At 39.2% G+C, this 1,022-nt stretch overlaps 1 protein-coding gene across 1 annotated transcript; it reads right to left on the bottom strand.

Annotated features, from left to right (window-relative positions):
- Positions 1-261: 261 nt before the first annotated feature.
- LOC149148345 (transcription factor bHLH149-like) lies at positions 262-777 on the bottom strand. The gene has a single exon (XM_089442151.1). The coding sequence runs from the start codon at positions 772-774 to the stop codon at positions 262-264; it is 513 nt and encodes a 170-aa protein (XP_089298277.1). The 5' UTR covers positions 775-777.
- Between the last annotated feature and the right edge of the window lie 245 nt (positions 778-1,022).

Genomic DNA, 1,022 nt, shown 5'->3' with positions numbered 1-1,022 from the left:
ATATTTTAAAATAAATTAATATAAACTTTTAATCTATGGCTACTAAAAACATTTTAAAATATTTCAAAAATTAAATTTATACCATTTATTTAATTATTAAATTATAATTCCAAAAACATTTATACTCAAATATATAAATAATTAATTTTATTTAATTAATATTAAATATTATTTTATATGAAAAATATTTCCTTAAATATTCAAAAATTAAATTCATAAACTATAGAAAGATTAAAATATTTCTATAAAAATATTTTATTTTTACTCAACTATTACAAAATATTCTGCGAGGGCCTCCATGGCGTGAACTTGCACTTCAAGATTCAGTATGTAGTTCGATGTCTCTTGAAGAAGGGTATCAAAGCCAATGCTTCTGCCACCGGGAACCAGCCTCTGCAGGGTCCCGAGTTTCCTGTCAATGGAGCCATCGTCATGGCTGTCTGTCTTTACATCAATATTTTTACAACATCGGGAACTGAGAGAGGCCAATCTCGTTCTCCTTGCCAACGTTACGCTACGGTTTCGGCGGAGGGAGGATTTCTTCATCTTCAGTGCCCCCATCATCTTTTCTCTGCGCAAGAGGTGAAGGTTCAGAGCTCGACTCCACGTAGAACCCTTTTTCGCAGTTTGAGCCAAGCACATGTCGGCTATGCGCTGAATGGCTCGCTGTCGCTGCGTTTGGCTAGAGCGCCTTCTATGGATCTTTTGCAGCGCGGGGAGAAGACAGGTGAAGTAGACTTGAACTCTTGACATGTTCCTGCACTTCCCTTCCATGGCAACGAGATTTCTGGGCTTCTATTCTTCTGCCTGGACAAGATCTTGGGGGCAGGTGATATAAAGCCAGTGAGGAAACAGATGTGGGGCAGCAGTTGGAGACCCTGTTATCTATTCTTCTGTGTATGTGCTTCGGCAACAAGCGGGCTGAGGAGACCCTGTTATCTGTACAGGGCATCATGTCGGAGCTCTCCCTGATCAACTGACGAAATCTTACCAATTCCAGAGTTCTTCTATCGTCGATAATG

The sequence above is a fragment of the Pinus tabuliformis genome, chromosome 9 (genome assembly GCF_031772625.1).
Source record: "Pinus tabuliformis cultivar Carrire ecotype Pingquan chromosome 9, CPIR1, whole genome shotgun sequence".
Classification (NCBI taxonomy): Eukaryota; Viridiplantae; Streptophyta; class Pinopsida; order Pinales; family Pinaceae; genus Pinus; species Pinus tabuliformis.
This window is presented reverse-complemented; position numbering and strand designations above follow the sequence as displayed.

What these genes read in the sequence shown, in the direction of transcription:
- LOC149148345 (XM_089442151.1), bottom strand. Translation starts at nt 774, where the DNA reads ATGGAAGGGAAGTGCAGGAACATGTCAAGAGTTCAAGTCTACTTCACC.